At 33.2% G+C, this 16,014-nt stretch overlaps 2 protein-coding genes across 3 annotated transcripts; both read left to right on the forward strand.

Annotated features, from left to right (window-relative positions):
* The first annotated feature begins 274 nt into the window (after nt 1–274).
* LOC115702344 (uncharacterized) lies at nt 275–3,150 on the forward strand. 2 transcript variants are annotated; one of them, XM_030629806.2, is made up of 3 exons: nt 275–435; nt 1,770–1,845; nt 2,322–3,150. In XM_030629806.2, the coding sequence occupies exons 2-3, from the start codon at nt 1,777–1,779 to the stop codon at nt 2,895–2,897; spliced, it is 645 nt and encodes a 214-aa protein (XP_030485666.1). In that variant the 5' UTR covers nt 275–435; nt 1,770–1,776; the 3' UTR covers nt 2,898–3,150. The 2 variants fall into 2 exon arrangements, with proteins under 2 accessions (XP_030485666.1, XP_030485667.1); XM_030629807.2 differs by having other exon boundaries at nt 298–435; nt 1,775–1,845.
* Nucleotides 3,151–11,787: 8,637 nt separating this feature from the next.
* LOC115703246 (gibberellin-regulated protein 9) lies at nt 11,788–14,735 on the forward strand. Its single transcript, XM_030630764.2, has 4 exons — nt 11,788–12,121; nt 12,216–12,272; nt 13,994–14,048; nt 14,232–14,735. The coding sequence occupies exons 1-4, from the start codon at nt 12,071–12,073 to the stop codon at nt 14,411–14,413; spliced, it is 345 nt and encodes a 114-aa protein (XP_030486624.1). The 5' UTR covers nt 11,788–12,070; the 3' UTR covers nt 14,414–14,735.
* Nucleotides 14,736–16,014: the final 1,279 nt, after the last annotated feature.

The following is a 16,014-nucleotide window of genomic DNA, read 5'->3' on the forward strand; positions in this document are numbered from 1 at the left end:
ATATTTAGAGAAATTACCCCATATGTTGTTTTTTTAATCTTTTTTTTTTAAATTTAGGGTTTGGGTTTCTAAAGTGGTTGACGCTAGTTGCAATAGGGTTTTTATACGATTTTTTGTTGCAATTTAAGTTGCAATAAGAGATTTTATGTAAAATTCTGTAAAAATACAAAAAAAATAAATAAATAAATAAATAAAGTGTAAAAATGAAAAAATTCCTAAAATTTATTAAAAAAATATATATAAATATAAAATTTGAAAAAAAATAATCTTTCATTTAAATACCCCATAAATAAATTGATTAATTAGAATTTTTTTAACCACTGAAGAGTATTTGGAATCATCGGAGAGGCTACATATCCACACCAACCAAAATCTCTGGATTCTCAAATCTCTTTTCTCAGTTAGCTCCTTCCTGGGTCTATGCACCTCCTTTAGGTACTCATCTTCACTTGTTTTGGCCTCTACTTAACCTAAGCTATGTATTTATCTGTAAAAGTAGAAATTTTGAAGCTCTTTCCTGAATCCTGCCTCACCTGCAGTTGTTGTTGTGGTCACCAATTTTAATATTTTTGTTTTGGTTTTTTCTTTCTGTTATTTCATGAATGAATAAGCACAATATAAGGATGCTCGTTGTCTGTGAAAGGTTTAGTTATATATATGTATAGTTATATTTGTGTGATTTCTTTTCTTGTGGGATTTTCTTTAATGTCTAAGGTGTTGCAAATCTTGTAATTTTAAGACCCACAAAATCTACAATTGAAATTTCCAATTTTCGACCACAAAATGGGGTTGGAACATTGGAGAAAGGTGTTCGAAATCCTGTAAAAGGGTTTTAAATTTTTGGCTATATAACTTCATTAACTTCAACAAAGCTAAATTATGATGCGTAGTTCTTTTATAAGAATGAAAATTGCAGGGTTTTTTTCTTGGTAATGTTTTTCGCAGGCTTAATAGCATAGAGATCTTTGAGCATAAAAGGAGCATCATTAAGACTGTACTGTCCACTAGTTTAACTCTATTTCTGTATTGGATTGCTCACATAATTCTTTTAACTTTAAGTTCTTATGTTTATAATGCATATGCGGGTTAAGAGTTGTTACTTGTGGGTTTGTTTGACACTTTACACTATTTCCCTTAAATATTGAAAAGAAAGTGGCACAACGAATCCAAATAGTAACAGTGAAGAACTTTTTTTCTTGCCTTTATTAATTGAGAAGGGCAATTAAAGAAAGGAGGAAAAAATAATAAAATCACCAAAAGAACAAAAAGAAAGCTTTGCCTAGAACTTGTAATATTTTTACTTTTCGACAGAATCCCAGAGAGAAGCTTAATTAATTTTTCTTACTTTCTCCTACTGAGTAACTGCAGCTAATTCTTTTACTTCAATGATCTGGCTATTTCTTACTTCTTAGCAAAATGACAACTACATTTCATATCTAACAAGAAAAACACAATCTGTTTCTTCTTCATTTAATGTGTTGTGGACCAAAGAGTTCTTGTTAAAATATAAAGTATGGGTATTTTATAGACAGGGTTTTAAATATTCAATTATGTATGGTCTAGCATGTGGAATGTCAATTACTTATGCTCTACCAATTGTGTATTCGCGTTCAGTTTCCAGATAGTTACAATAATCGAGTCATGAGTGCCAATGTGCACATTTTTATTTTCTAATTCTGTATTCAAATATTATACTCTTTCATGAGATATGCCATTGTTTTCATGTCATTGCCCTTTTGTTCGATTCACGAGTATTTACATTATAACAGTGCAGGGATGCTAGGAAAGTCACTTGCTTCTCCTTTACTGACCTACAAGTATGCACCACGGACAGTCTTTTCGACAGTAAGTACCAATTTTTTTTGTCTGTACATTATTTGGCCATTGTATCAAACTTGAGATTTTCGAATGTGTCGTTGATTTTCAAAACTATAAGAACTTCGATTGCAAGCTTTAATATGTTACTTTGATATAATTGTATGGTTAGTATGATAACTGTTTCGTATATAACACACCTAAATTATGTTAAGACCCTCCTGAAAGGATGAATAAACAAACTGAAGAATCTGGTGGAAGACTTTGAACTATATATGTAGTCTTAAAGCATACTCTGGGGAACTTCTTATGTTGCTACTTATCTCATAGTATCTTCGATGATTATTACGTTTATTGTATAAACTTCCAGCTTGATCTAATGTATCCTTATCTGCTTCAGCCATTCTTAGTTGCACTATTTAGGATATTTTACACATATTTTCTGTATCTTTACATCTACTTGGTCTTGGTGAAATCTGGCATTGTTTTTTAAGATCTTTTTGCAGACTGATGTTGTAACAGGCACAACCACAGGAAATATTGCATTGCTCAATGTAAATAGTCATTGTCAGAATGGAGTCAAAGTCTCTTGGACATCGTGTTCTTCAAAGAAATGGGTATTAAAGTCAACTGCACAAATTGAGAATATGATCGTAACTGAAGAAGATAAAAAGCAGTGGGAAGCATGCAGGGAAGCTCTGTGTACATATAAATTCAGCAATGAGGAAGCAGATAAAATTCTTGGAAAAGCTTTTGGCCAGATACACTCGCCTTACTGGGGTGAAGAACGCAAAAAGGTTGTTCCGAAACTTGAACTTGTGAATGAAATTTTGGACTACTTAAGAAATTTGAACCTATCAGAAGATGATCTCGCGAAGGTGCTTAAAAAGTTTCCTGAAGTTCTTGGATGTGATCTAGAAGATGAGGTAAAAGTCAATGTGCAGGTTTTGGAGAAGGAATGGGAAATCAAAGGAAAAACTCTTCGAAACCTTCTTCTTCGAAATCCAAGACTATTGGGTTACAACATTGACTGCAAGGGAGATTGTGCAGCACAATGCACGCGATGCTGGGCTCGTTTTTAAGCTAAATCTAAATCTCTTTTGTTGAGGGAAGTTTTTGCAACCAATAATAAAGCATCAACATATGTATATTTATGTAAAAGTGACTCACATGTTCAAATCCTACTTAGCTGGTATATGGATTAATATATTTATACCGATTTATTCTATTCAACATTGTATTTTAATGGTTCCACCATAATACAAGTTGAATTGCTTTGTAATTGCCACTCAAACAATTTAATGCGTTAAAAAATATTATTGCCAGTTTTCAATACTTTCCTTTACCATGTTTACTAAACATTGTGAATTGGTCTCCTCGAACCTGACTTTCCTCCCTGTGCAAATTAAATATCTGATTAATATATGTCAATAAATGTTAAGTGCTAAATTTTCAATTTTAACCCATGTATGGTTTAGAGTAGGTAAAATTCAATCCAATTAAATTGAATCGATTCAATTTAATCTAATTATAAAAAATTAGATATTTAATTACAATTGTATTGAATTGGATGTTAAAAGTTGGCTTTTAATTAAATTGGATCAGTTATTGGATGTTAATCTCAAAATCAAATTAAAAATCGATCAAATTTAATTATATTTATATATACTAAAAAATTATTTATTTTTATTTAAATATAATAAAAAATATTAAAAAAATAAATAAGATATATTTTAATTATATTTTTAGTAGTTTTTTTTGTTGTTTAATCTGTAACACTTGATTGTTTTGTGTATTTATTTTTATATGTTTTGATATATTTTATTAATTAATAATGTTTTTGTTTTAATTATTTTAAACTTTTTTTTGCAGTAGACTTATAAAGATGGTATCCTTATATAGTATTTGTTAACGCAAATTTTCGTTAACTAAAAATAATGAGCCTTTACGTAATAGATATATCACAAAAATAATAATAAATGATTAAATAATTCCAGATATTTTTACGTGGTTTTACAGTTAAATCTACAGTTGAGGTCCAGTTGTTGTCCCAAGGGGCTGCCGCTCCTGGGTCCTTCATTTAGTGGGAGGCGCCAATGGTGGATCTACTCTTGGAGGCGTGGGCCTGCTACTTGGATCCACCGAGATGCTCACATCGGGTTGGCCAGACTTGTTGCGCATGTTGTGGTGACTGGATTCACCACATCTACAGTATTCATGGGGATTCAATTTGTGACTAGAACTTGGGTATCTAAATCTACGATCTGTGGGTCTTGAGGGAGACCCGAAGATGCAGATGGTGCAATAGGAGTTCTTCTTGTGTTCACCATGGCATTTGATTAGATCACGATATTCATGCTCTCAATGAAAGCACCAAACTGTTGACCTCAAAAAATGATCAACAGACACTAGGGTCGTGTAGATTTGATGCTTGCCACGTGTGTGTACAAATAAGAATGACATACTTCCCCTTTAGTTGTATTATACTGAGGGAATTACTATCCATATCGCTATAGGTGAGATCTGCTATAGTACCCTTAGGATTACAATGTATGAATTAATGCTTGGAAGAAAAGTGTTGGACAGCCTAAGGTAGGCGTGTGAGAGAGAGGATGAGGGAGAAAGAGAGAGTTTGTCAGACACTTAGGGTTTGAGATCAGGTTTCCAACTTAGAGGTAACTTAGGTTTTCAGTTAAAGGTTAATGCCCTTATATAGGAGGCCTTAAACCCTAGGTTTACAACTCAAATCCCTTAGCAATTGTTTAGTTAGTTAGATATTTATAAAAGACCAAAGTGCCCTTGATTCCAGATATTATTCAGCCATTCAACTGGGCTTTTAGGGCCCAATTCACAACCCATTATGTTGTCTACGTGTAGAAGTGTCCATCAAGGCCTACAGAGCACTCCTTGGTCGGCCAGGACCCTGTGGTGGCAAGGCTGGCTAGCCATGGTGTTGTCCCTAAGCTGGCCGGCCATAGGGCTGGCTAGCTCTTAAGAGGGAGCTGGTCTGTAACTTGATCTCCGTTTGGGTACCGGGGTCTTTGTTTGCTTGGATGCTGATTTGGCTTTCCTTTTAGTGAGTTTTACTACCATGTGGCACTAGTTCTGTCCACGTAGGTATGCCACGTCACGAGGACAAAAATTGAGATGACAGATGCAAAGTCCATGGCCATTTGTAGTTTAGGGAATAGATCTGATCAGGCAACTACCTAAAGGAAAAGGTGGAGTGTAGTATGCAGTAGTGGTTGTTGATTACTTTAAAAAGTGGGCGAAGGACGAACCATTGAAAACAATTCACTTCCAGAAAAGTGTTAGATTTTGCAGTGAAAAATATAATATGGCGGTTCAGACTTCTTTAAAAAATTGTTTCAGACGATGGAAAGCAGTTAGATATCCAAATGTTCACAGACTTCTACCTCAAGTAGGGAATCATCTAAAGCTTCTTGCCAGTCACACACCCTCAAGCTAATGGTCAGTTCGAAGTAGATAATAAAACTCGGAAGGACACCTTAAAGAAAAGGCTAAAGAAGCTAAGGGTAATTAGTTTGAAGAATTACCTGAAGTACTTTTGTTGTATAGAACCATAGAAAAAACTGCTACCGGGAAAACCCCATTTTCCATGGCCTAAGACTATGAGGCATTGTTGCTCGTGGAGTTGGATCCTTCGTCCCACAGAAGGTTGACATACGACCAAGAAATGAACCATGCTCTTTTAACAGAAGCACTTGATAAAATTGAAGAATGAAGAGACCTGACAAACTTGAAGTTAAAAGTCAATCAAAAAAATGTAGTTTGGTACTTCAACAAACAAGTGAGAGAGAGGAAATTCTTTGTAGGATATATGCTGCTCAGGCGAGTATTCTTAAACTCCAAAGACAATGCGGCTGGCGTGCTTGGGCCCAATTGGAAAGGTCCATATCAGGTAACCGAAGTCACAGAGTCAAGACCCATAAGATTGGTCGATACAATAATTTTGGTACCAAGGTACTGGAACGGTGAATATTTAAGAAAATACTACCAATGAAACATCACTTCTAAGTGATGGCCTTGTGTGCAGTTACCGTGCAAAGGTTGATTGAAATTTCTGTACTAAGGTCTGTTGACTAATTTCAAAGTACCTTTTATTTTTATGTTCATTTTTAATTAAAGCTAAAGATCCGTTCAAATCATGTAACAACTTTAATAAATGTAAGTTACTTTTAAGTAACCACACATATCGACCAGTAAATCAAATAAAACAATTTTTATCGTTCAAATTGTGTCTGTTTTACTTAACACATGTATTTTGATGAATTTCAACAAATAAAAAATTACTTAATATGCACAGGAAGGTCCGCCCAAAGTAAAGGGATCAGATAAATAAAAAAAAGGAAGAATGAATTGTAAGTGACCGAGAGTCAAAAGTTTGCTTGATCACTTTGAGGGCACCTATATCCATACAAAATTGAAATAAGTAAATAACAAACAATAAAAATTTGAAGAAAAATTAATAAGTTCAAATTAAAAACCAAGGAAAAAAAGCACGAATTAAGTTTGAGTTTGAAAGCTGTCTGGTTATCCATTTGTCTTAAAAAGAGAAACCAAGGATAAATGTAATTTGGCCGAAATTTTTCTAAAAATAAAGGCTTGAAGGCTGTACAACTATTCAAAAGTAAAATAGTTTAAAAATCCATTGGAGTTGCCGGGTTGAGAGAGTTATGGGTATCATCTTGGTCGGCCACCGATAAGTTAGGATATGAAATCGCTGGCATGGTAGAAGTTTCAACTTGGCTGCCTCTTTGATGTGTTTGGCCTTTATCTCCTCTGCTCAAGCAAACATGAAGGCCTTGTCATCCTTTAAATAGTCAAAGCTGGCCGCATGATTAACTATCCAAAACTCATAGAAGATCTCTGTGCTGATGTTCATAAGGGTCTTGATTTCTTTGTCAGCTTTAGCTTGAGCAGTCTCTAGCTCAGAGATTCACTCTTTATTCTTTTTGAGCAGAGTCTAGAACCCTTCCTTTTCAGTCTTCAACCCATTGTTGTCCCGATTAAGCTCCTCGAGGTCTTTCTCCAACTAGGCAGTTGACAGAGTGTTGGCTATCTGTTGGGTCAGCTCCTTGACCTTCTTCTTTTGCTCAGTCAAATCTTGGTTGGCTTGCTTCAGGGCCTTCTCCTTCTTAGCCAATTCCTTTTGAACCTTCCCAATTTCTACTTTATAGTCACGGACTCCTTGGCCATGGCTTTTGTCCGAGAATAGATATAGCCCGCCTGTAAGTTTAGCTAGAAGTAAACAAAGCCAAGTTAAAATACATGAAATGGATTGGGCAGACATAAAATATGAACAGTAGAAGGCAATACCTTCGTGCAATCCTTAAGTAGATTCCCCATTGGGAAGTCAGTCGGAAGAATGTCTGTTCCTCTTAGTAGCTCCTCGGCCATCACACGGAACATTTCCTGGTAGTTATTGTAGATGTCCTCGACATGCTTTAGCTCTGCAGACACAGTGGCTATAGCTTTGTCCTTTGGTTTTTGAGTCAGTGGGGCAAGAGCTAAGGGCGAGCCCTTTAAGTTCTTGGTTGCTAAGGATTTGGTTTTGGCCATCTCCTGATCAATGTTGATGACGACCACCCCATCTCTAGAAGAGACCTTAGGATCAATTTTCTGCACTTTTCGTGGGTTTTCCTTGCTTGAGGTACCGCCCAACTTCCTTTTGAACGAGGACTTTAGTTTTCTCGATATTCTACATAAAAATAGAAAAAACTATCAGAATGATGGTCAGGATAATAAAATGGCACAACTTGTTAATAATATATACCCTGAACTTCTGCAGGAGTACTCTCCCGGACAAGAATTGAAGGAGCATCATCATGTGAGGATTCTTCTTCAATTTCTTCGAGGATGGCCTTTCCTTTCCCTTCAACATTTTGCACAACCCTGCGAATAGGTTCTTCCTCAAGATCCCTGAGGCGAATGGGTTATTCCACAGGCAAAGCCTTAACCCTGTTGGCTTTGGTCTTTTTCTTCTTGGGAGAGGATGGCTTGACCAACACAGATGGCTTCTCGAAGAACAAATTGTCTGGGCTCGGATAGAGTCCATTCTTGGATAAATTCTTGGGGGATGTCAATAATACAATATGCCAAGTAGAATTAGATAAATTTAAAATGGCTTGGGCCCTGTCCCAAAGGCCAAGTGTGAAAGCGAATCGGATGTATGTTTTTGTCTGCTAAAAAAGCTAAAAATTTGATCATCATCTTGGTGATTATATAGTAGTTTCAAATGAAACCACTAATTTTATTGACACATTTCTCATTTATGCCGATCAGCCATGAACACTCCAGCTGTGAAAAGTAGAAGATCCTAAGCGCTCATGATGTGGGGAGGGCTTAATTTCAAAGAACCAATTTATGTCGTGCACAAAAGGTTCTCCCCATTCTCGTTGCGCATAGAGGACAAACATTATAGCTAAATATTTATTCTCTTCAGCATGAACTGCGTTGGGAGATTTTTTAGTAGTCAACAAACTTCACAAAGTATGAGTGAAGTGGCAGGAGGACACCATGCTTGGCATGCGTGTAGGACCATGTGCACATCCCTTTGCCCGGATCATTGAGGAGTTGTCCCTCAAAGGGAAGGAAGACATGTACGTCACCAAGAAGGCCCTTCTTGTCCAAGTTTTGAAGGTGCCTCTTAGTCAATTCAGATGGCGAGGAAACCCACATTGGGGCTTCAGCCTCCTGATGTTTGGATGGTTCGGCCTCGTCAAACTCTTCATTTGTATAGTCATTGTCTATGGTAAACAGACAACCTCAAAAGTCAAAAGGTCACTCATCCTCCAACCCCCAACCGGCACCTTCAAAAGGCATGAAGGCAAACCTATCATTTTCAACCTACTCTTCAACTTCTTGAACCTCTGGGTCCCCTACGAGCAAGGCGTCTTCTCTTTCAGAGTTTTCAACACCCAGTTTATGTTGCCTGGCCATTAGCTGGATGTACTCCAAGTCTCTTGTGCTAATTTTTTGGACAATTTTCTTGGTACGAGTCACTTTTCTTGAGCAGAATGGATAGCTCGATGAAGGATGCTCTACGACAGTACTGGCAGTTTCTGCCTTGACCCTGGATCAGAGTGAAGGTTTAGTATCCGCCTCTAGCAAAGTATTTGGGAGGCTTACGTGAACAACGTACGTCTAGTTATAGAGGGTAAAAACCTCCTTAAGCCTCTATTGTACTCTCAAACATACCTCCCGTACACACTGCCTCCAATCTGGTCTGGATAAAAATGATGTTGGACGAGAGGTATCGTAGGCATAGAATCGTCACTTAATACTTCCCACTTTTTGAAGCAAGAGGAAGAATTATCGTTTGAAATAATAGACTTTGCATATGCTTTTGGTTAGTCCTCAAAAAGTAATTGTAAATGGTCTTTATCAATACAATTATTACCTCCCCAATATTCGCCTGAATTAATCTACAAAAGAAGAAGGGAAGGTAAGTACTGAACAGAAATGAAGAGTTCAAATGGAAACAACTTGTTTATTCTGACCAGACAAATGCCTAGATCGATGGAAGAACTCCATCCAAATGACGAAGAACTTGATTCAAAGATTGGGTAAACATCCAAAAATTGCCAAAGTACTGGATGAGCCTCATTTCAATGAATTTTCTTAAGAAAAACATGTATATGTTCAATAATTCAACAATTAAGCCCCACACAAGCATATTCAGCAACAATAATCAAAATAAATTCAAACAGTAGTGAAGAACAACAATGGCATAAATCCAGATTTTTTGCAGAAAAATGTATAATATCAAATGCAAGAAAATAAAGTAAAAATGTACATAAATTAACATACTCACTGTTAGAGATGCTGGTTGAAATGTCCAAATGTACTCTTGAAAATCTAAGGGAATGGGAATGCTCTCTAGTTCTTAAGAGATTTAAAAGATGTAAAAGTGCCAAATGAGCCTTTTTTTATATAAAAGTTTCAGGGGATATAACCGTAATTTGGGCGCCCAAACAAAATGATTGTTTCCCCCAAAACAATTTGTAATGAGTACTCTACATAAGTACAATCGTCTGTGCATGCCCCTAAGACACGATAATCCATATCAGAGCATCAAATGCATCAAATATTTGAAAAGATGCTTTAAAAAATTTAAAGCGACAACCTTGTTTGCCATGATTACCCATACAACACGTGTCACCACATTCACGTAGTACGTGGGCCAGGAAAGTCCACACACCAACCAAAGTTCTCACGCGGACTTGGGGGCAAATATTATCCCGAATCTTGTCCAAGTGACGTGGCATGTTTCTTTGGGTGACATGTGTCATGTCACTGAGACCTGGGAGGGGGAAACGTTCTTTCGAGTGTCTGCCCAAGACATTCAACTTTTCAGATGCAATAATAAATAAGGTAAAGCTCGTCGTACAAGATGGACGAAGTTGACTTGCTCGGAGAGATGTAGTCAGCACATCATGCGACAAGACCAAGGAAAAACACATGAGGTAGATTCATTAAAGATAATTTCCTTTTATACATGTAATCGAATCCCAATTTTAGAGGATTTTCTTATATATTTCTCACAGTTTAAGAAAGTCATTTATTTCTTATTTTTATGGTTCTACAGCTTTTGAAAAACTAATTTTTATTGTAATTATCCCCTATAAATAGTGGAGCAATTCAATTATGAAGGGATCTAAATCATATTTTCATGAAGGCTATTATGCTGCTCAAATTCTTGTAAAAACTTTCGAGAGAGAACAAGTTCTTCTTACTGTTCTACTACCAAGTTAAATACAACTAGAAGGGGAGTAAGCTATTACTAAAAAATGGAGCTAAATTTTTATAAAATCTTGTGTTTTTAGTTTATGCATGATATTAAATATATTTTAACTTAATACGAATTGATTTTATATCATTTTTAAGATTTAGTATCGTTGGCCGAAAGCGTGATCAATAGATTAGGAGAAGAAACTTTTTGAAAGGGAGAGAGAGAACCTGTAAAAATGAATAATAACTTAGATTTAAATATAAGTAAAGAATTATTAAAAAAAAATATATAAGTAAATAAAAACAAGAAAAGAGATATTATAAAAATAAAAAAGAAAGTTAAAAATACGTATATATAGCGTGAAATAAAATATTTTTGTTGAGTTTATAGTTAATTTGCAACATATAGTATTAGAGCAAAGTATAAAAGTTAAGCTAAATATATTATTACTTATTTTGAGTAAAATTTAGGTCAAATTTTAGGCCATCAAATAGAGACGGTTTTAAGAATATATTGTTAAAGAAAAATATTAAAAGTTGCTTTGTCAGCTTTTTTATTTAGTTTTTTGATATTGTTGTTTTGGATTAATTTTTTCCATATCCATTTTATACCAAAACCATGTTTAAAAACTCTAGAAAAGTTTATTTCCACCAATTACATACCTCTAAAATAATTAACATTCTAATCCAATCATAATTTCATCACTTGTTTCGAATCGGTTAGCCGTAACAGTCAGTCATCAATAAAATGGAGGTTAGGAGATTGAATTAATGGGAAATATTGTACGTAGCTATAGCACATATATATATATATATATATATGCAATAAATGAATATATGCCAACAACCAAGCCAGCTGAGCTGTGGACAACTTAATTAATACTCAGATAGAGTCAACTATATATTTGTTTCCTCATACTTAGGCCAAAAGACAATATATCTTTATTATATACATATTAAAATGTCATCAGTAGTGGATGTGGATATATATGATACAGTACAGGACCATAACTCTCTTAATACTTTTCAAACAAGCCAAACAATGCATAGCTGTAATTAGTTTCCCATGCACGAGCAAAACCTGTAAAGATAATAAGAAAATAATTATATAAATATATATATACGTAGCTTCCAAAAGTGAACTTGTCCCTCCTTCCCAATTTGCTCCTAACTTTTTCCTATAACAGACCACAACACTCAACTCGATGCCTGTGCTCAAATCTTAATCGATCTCTCTTTGCATGTGATCTCTTATTTCTCTCTCTCTTATCTTTTTGCATTGCATGCATGTGAAGAAAGATAAAAACAGAGTAATTATTATATATGGTTAAATATGTAAATGTGAGTACGTACGTGTCAATGTCATGATCCCAAAGTAAAAATATATAAAAACTACATATTTGGCTTCAATATATAATTATATATATATTATTACAGCAAGAACTATATATATATACTTCAACCTTATATCCGAGTATACGAGTATAATAAAGTAATTAAGATGAAGAAGCTCTTCTTGGTTTTTATTTTAGCCACCATTCTTTTGACTCAGGTACTGCATAAGCAAATTTTTATCCAGATTTGATATATGAATATATATATATATATATATGCTCACTACTTTGAAATGAACTTTTCTTTGACAGGCTTTAGCAGAGGCTTCGTCGATCAATATTAGTGCTGGAAATTCTATTAGTCGTACTGTAAGTTACTGATATCGATATTTATTTAAATTGTTGAATTATTAACTAGCTAAGGACATATATATATACATAATGTATATATGTTTGTAGTTTAAAGTGTGTTAAGTGCTTCCAAAAACCATGCATACAATTCTCAAATATTTCTCGTAAATATTACACTTTCTTTTTTTTATTATTATTATTATTAGAAAGAAGTGTATTAGATTAAGGAAGAAATTAACAATTTACATTAAAAACAAGAATAAGTAGGAAATATTTTCTTTAGAACAATAAAGATGGGTGCCATATATAGGCACACATACATCTCCTAGTATATTTTATATAGAAAATTCTATAAAAGTATTACTAGTGTCTATATATTAGTGTAATTAAATATCGAGTTCAATATAAATTTAAAAGAATTACTTTTAAAAAATATTACTAACCAATTGTGGAACGACACCTATAAAAAATGTTGGGCACCACTAGTACATAATAACAATATTTTTATATATATGAACACGCTCTTAATTGATATTATTCATGGGCAGGGACAGACCTACTCTTATCAATGTGGGGTTATAGCCCCCACTAATAAAAATATTGTCATTTAAAAAATTAAATGTAATTTTTTTAATTTGATAATTATAGACCAAAATAATAAAAAAGCCCCCACAAAATTAAATAAATCTAGTAAGAGTAATTATAATATAAGTATAAATATTTTTTAATGATAAATAAGCCCCCACAAAGTAAAAATTCTGCGTCCGTCACTGTTCATGGGATTTTATTATTGACCATTAGATTAAATCTAAATGATATTTGTGCTTATTAAGTAAATTTAAAAATTAATGTTTGTTTGTTTTAAGCTATTACTTGATGACATAGCAATTAATTTTTTTTTTCCTTTTTTCTTTCATTCTTTCTATTCCTTTCTCATTCCTAAAATAAATAAAATTATTAGAGAAAAAAATTATTTTATGTATGAAAGTGTTATAAATTAAAAAAACCATATAGTATCTAAAAAACAGTTTTTTAAAAACCTTTTAAAAGATTAAAAGAAGAAAAAAAAAATGTACAATTCTAATTTTATGAAATTTGCTCAAAGAATTTCATTGTCGTATTATTGAGCAAAAGATAAAAACCAAAAAAAAAAAATCCCAAATAAAAAAGATCCAATTTCACTCGAAAAGTTCATATAATCTTAATCAATGTTTATTAAAATTACAGAAGAAATCTTCAAAAAAATAAAAATAAAGAAATGTAGCTGACATTAAAGTATATGGCATATAATTGATGATGCCAATTTTAAAGTAATATAAAATATGAACATGAGTGAAAATCTAAATTTAAAGCCTTTCTCTTCAACTATATATAAACTAATTACATATTTTTTTAGGACCTATTAATTCTTTAATTCCATCCTAATTAACAGTAAAAGATGATAATGACTTGATAATTTAATAAATATGTGTAAAGATAAAGTAGTAATTTCACCAAAATAAGTTGGTTTTTAAAAATAACTTCTAATTTTTCAAATATTATTAGTTGAAATTATTGTTCCCAAGTGTATAAAAAAATAATATAATTTTTAAAAAATATTATTAGCCACTTACAAAATATATAAATATATATATATTTATATTATTATTATTAACAACCTGCTATATACTAAGTCATTGCGATTGAAAAGTGTCCCATTTATATATAATATGGATATATTCTTACTATGTTGGTTTCAGGTTGATGAAGGAAGCAGTGTGGTAGCTTATCACAGAAAACATCTTCCAAAAATCAGTATGTTGTTGTCCTTGATTAATTGGGTGTGCATATAAGTATAAAATATATATATATATATGTAGTTATTTATATATGAGTATTTAAAGAATTAATGATATATATATTTCCTTTGGTTTGCTTAATTTTTTTTATAAAATTGTGAGTGTAATAGTGTTTAATTAATACATGTTATATAAATAGATTGCAATGATGCATGTGGGAATAGATGCAAGAAGGCTTCAAAGAGGAAGAGATGCAAGAGAGCTTGCAAAACTTGTTGCGTGAGATGCCACTGCGTTCCTCCGGGCACTTATGGCCATAAGAACCTCTGTCCATGTTATGCTCGCCTCCGAACCCATGGAAACAAGCTCAAGTGCCCTTAATTAATTATATCTAATAATTATTAAAATTATTCTTATTTAATTTCTCTCACTACCTACCTTCTATAAGCCAGATCTTGATGATCATATTTATATAAATAATAAATTATTAAAGCACAACTATATATATATATATATTGTTGTGTTTAATTTATCAGCTATATCGATCTCTCTACAATAACTTACATTTGGTTAGAATTTGGGATAAGTTGAATGGTTCCATCTCAAAATCAATTGATAATGAGAGGAGTCGCTCACATTAATGATAACGATGTGTAATATACGTTTATGTTATGAAGTTATTAATATATTTATGTGAGTGGGATACGTAAGATTAAATTTCCTTTTATTAATTGTTTAATAATTATGCATGCTCGTGATTAATTTTTTTTTTCTATTATTAAAACTAGTGAGTGAAATATGTGTAAAAGAGATAAGCTGGTGGAGGTGTAAATTTAAAATCTCAAACCTTAGTGTGCTATAATTTTTTGTTCACGCTCAAAAATCATTGACGAGGTTGATCATCAAGTACGAACAAAAGTTAGAAAATATTTACTAAAAATAGTGTTTAGTGTAGTACTATTACAAAACGGAGAGAATATGAATCAATCAAAGTGAATTTGTATTGAATGAATTAGAGTTACAAGGAGTGAGTCTTATGTAGCTCAAGCTCAGGATACAAGCAATTGATGAAAACAAGCTATAAAGTAATTACAACAGATCAACACTTGCCAATGTAACTAACTCAACTCTCATCTAACTGTTTAAACTAACAACTAACTAATTCACCACACTCCCTCTCAAGATGAAAAACTAATACTCATCAAATCTATCTTGTCTTTAAAATTATTGAATTGAGTAGGAAATAAGAGAACCTTAGTAAAAATATTAGCTACCCGATCCATTGATGAGGCATGACTGGTTTTGATCACACCTTGCTGAACTTTTTCTCGAACCAAATGACAATCTATCTTGATATGTTTAGTTCTTTCATGAAAGATATAATTTGTTGCTATGTGTTGAGCAGCTTTGTTATCACAATACAGCAAGGTAGGACCTTTGTGTTCAATGTTGAGCTCTTTAAGAGCTGATAATAGCCATACAAATTCACATGCTGCATTTGCCATGGCCCTATTGTTAGACATTTTATATCACTACTACAAAAAGAGCTTTTTGCTTTGATTTTCAAGTGATAAAAAGAATTTGCTTCGATTGGTATAACCGACGCCATAGTCACAGACGCAAATAGTGATATATTTTTTGCTTCAGTTTTGAACAGACGCTAATAGGTTTTTTGTAACCGAAGCAAAAAAAAATCTAAACCACTGTACCACCACCACCACCACCACCACACTACAATAAATTGTCCAATTCACATATACACAAATTTAAACAACCATTTAAATCTAAAATATACATATTCAAGCTAGTGCACCACCACTACTGCACCACCACCATGCACTGCCACCATTGCACCACCGCAACCATATAATGTTGAGCTATAATGTTTAGGTTGTTTTGTACAAAGTAATTTTAGCTATTGTTGACGCAGTTTGTCGTCAACTGATATAAGAAGATCTTAAAAATAAAGAGGAATGTGATAA

The sequence above is a fragment of the Cannabis sativa genome, chromosome X, assembly GCF_029168945.1.
Source record: "Cannabis sativa cultivar Pink pepper isolate KNU-18-1 chromosome X, ASM2916894v1, whole genome shotgun sequence".
In the NCBI taxonomy this organism is placed as follows: Eukaryota; Viridiplantae; Streptophyta; class Magnoliopsida; order Rosales; family Cannabaceae; genus Cannabis; species Cannabis sativa.

Coding starts and splice junctions, on each gene's coding strand:
- LOC115702344 (XM_030629806.2), top strand. CDS start 1,777: ATGCTAGGAAAGTCACTTGCTTCTCCTTTACTGACCTACAAGTATGCA. Junction 1,846..2,321: donor CACGGACAGTCTTTTCGACA/GTAAGTACCAAT, acceptor ATCTTTTTGCAG/ACTGATGTTGTAACAGGCAC.
- LOC115703246 (XM_030630764.2), top strand. CDS start 12,071: ATGAAGAAGCTCTTCTTGGTTTTTATTTTAGCCACCATTCTTTTGACT. Junction 12,273..13,993: donor GAAATTCTATTAGTCGTACT/GTAAGTTACTGA, acceptor TGTTGGTTTCAG/GTTGATGAAGGAAGCAGTGT. Junction 14,049..14,231: donor AAAACATCTTCCAAAAATCA/GTATGTTGTTGT, acceptor TTATATAAATAG/ATTGCAATGATGCATGTGGG.